Here is a 1224-nt window from a genome sequence, read left to right as displayed (position 1 = left end):
CTCTTCCCTCTTCCCTCCTCTTTTCCTCCATTCCAGGATTTAAGGCCTGGATCCAAGTCCCAGGTCTGACCAAACTCAGCTGTAAAGTCAGTTTGCTTCTCGGGGCCTTACTGTTTCCATCTGTGAAATGGGAGTGTTGAGCTCAGGTCATCCATCCATACAGTGACCATACAACTTTCTGTTTTAGAATAAACTATTCATTTTACTGAATTAGAAATTAATTTCTACTCCATTTTTAAAAGGGATTCTTAATATTCATGACTCATGACTGCAGTGAGAAAAAATATACCACATCCTGAAAATATAACTTGTGACTAGAAAACAGAAACTGGTGGTGCAGCGGTTAAGAGCTCGGCTGGTAACCAAAAGGTCTGCAGTTCAAATCCACCAGCCACTCCTTGGAAACCCTATGGGGCAGTTCTACTCTGTCCTGTAGGGTTGCTGTGAGTCAGAATCGACTCAGCGGTAACAGGACGGGTGGCGCCGTGGTTAAAGCGCTTGGCTGCTAACCGAAAGGTTGGCGGTTCAAACCCACCAACCTCTCTGTGGCAGTCTGCTTCCATAAGGATTTACAGCCTAGGAAACCCTATGGGGCAGTTCTACTCTGTCCTGTAGGGTCGCTGTGAGTCAGAATCGACTCAATGGCAATGGGCTTGGTTTGGTTTTGGTTTTGTTAGAACCGTTCCTGGAAAGAGGAGCAGACCCGGCCGACCCCCGCACTCTGGGAAGTTCTGACTATTCTAGCTGGTGTGGCTGAGGGTTGCTGGAGTTTATGTCTTGAGAAGTTACGCAGCTCAGCTTCTCCAAAGCTCTATGGAAGGAGCCTTAGTGGTGCAGCGGTTAACAGTGTGCAGCTGCTAACCAAGGTCGGCAGTGCAAACCCACCAGCCGCTCCTTGAGCGGAAGAGGCCGCAGTCTGCTTCCGTAAAGATTTACACCCTAGGAAACCCTGTGGGGCTGTTCTCTGTCCTGTAGGGTCGCTTGAGTCAGAATCGACGGGGTGGCAACAGGTTTGGGTTTGGGGATGTGAAAGCTCTATGGGGAGCCCCTGGGTGACACAAACTGTTGAGCACTTGACTGCTAACCAGAAGGTTGGTGGTTCAAAGCCACTCAAAGCTGGATAGGGTGATGAGAAGCTCCCTTTTTTCTTTTGTAACAGGGAGACTACGAAGGTGAAAACACGGAGTTCAACGACAGAAAAGTAAGTACGGGAGGGGCGGGGCG

General features: G+C 49.3%; 1 protein-coding gene across 1 annotated transcript in view; it reads left to right on the top strand.

The window, feature by feature from the left end:
- Nucleotides 1-1224, top strand: part of ANO1 (anoctamin 1) — a 144311-nt gene that overhangs the window by 76326 nt on the left and 66761 nt on the right. Inside the window, 1 exon segment of the mRNA XM_012557644.1 lies at nucleotides 1160-1201. Within this exon segment, the coding sequence (XP_012413098.1) occupies nucleotides 1160-1201 (42 nt within the window).

The sequence above is a fragment of the Trichechus manatus genome, unplaced genomic scaffold, assembly GCF_000243295.1.
Source record: "Trichechus manatus latirostris isolate Lorelei unplaced genomic scaffold, TriManLat1.0 scaffold00113, whole genome shotgun sequence".
Classification (NCBI taxonomy): Eukaryota; Metazoa; Chordata; class Mammalia; order Sirenia; family Trichechidae; genus Trichechus; species Trichechus manatus.
Note: the sequence above shows the minus strand (reverse complement) of the source record. Positions and strands in the feature narration are given on the sequence as shown.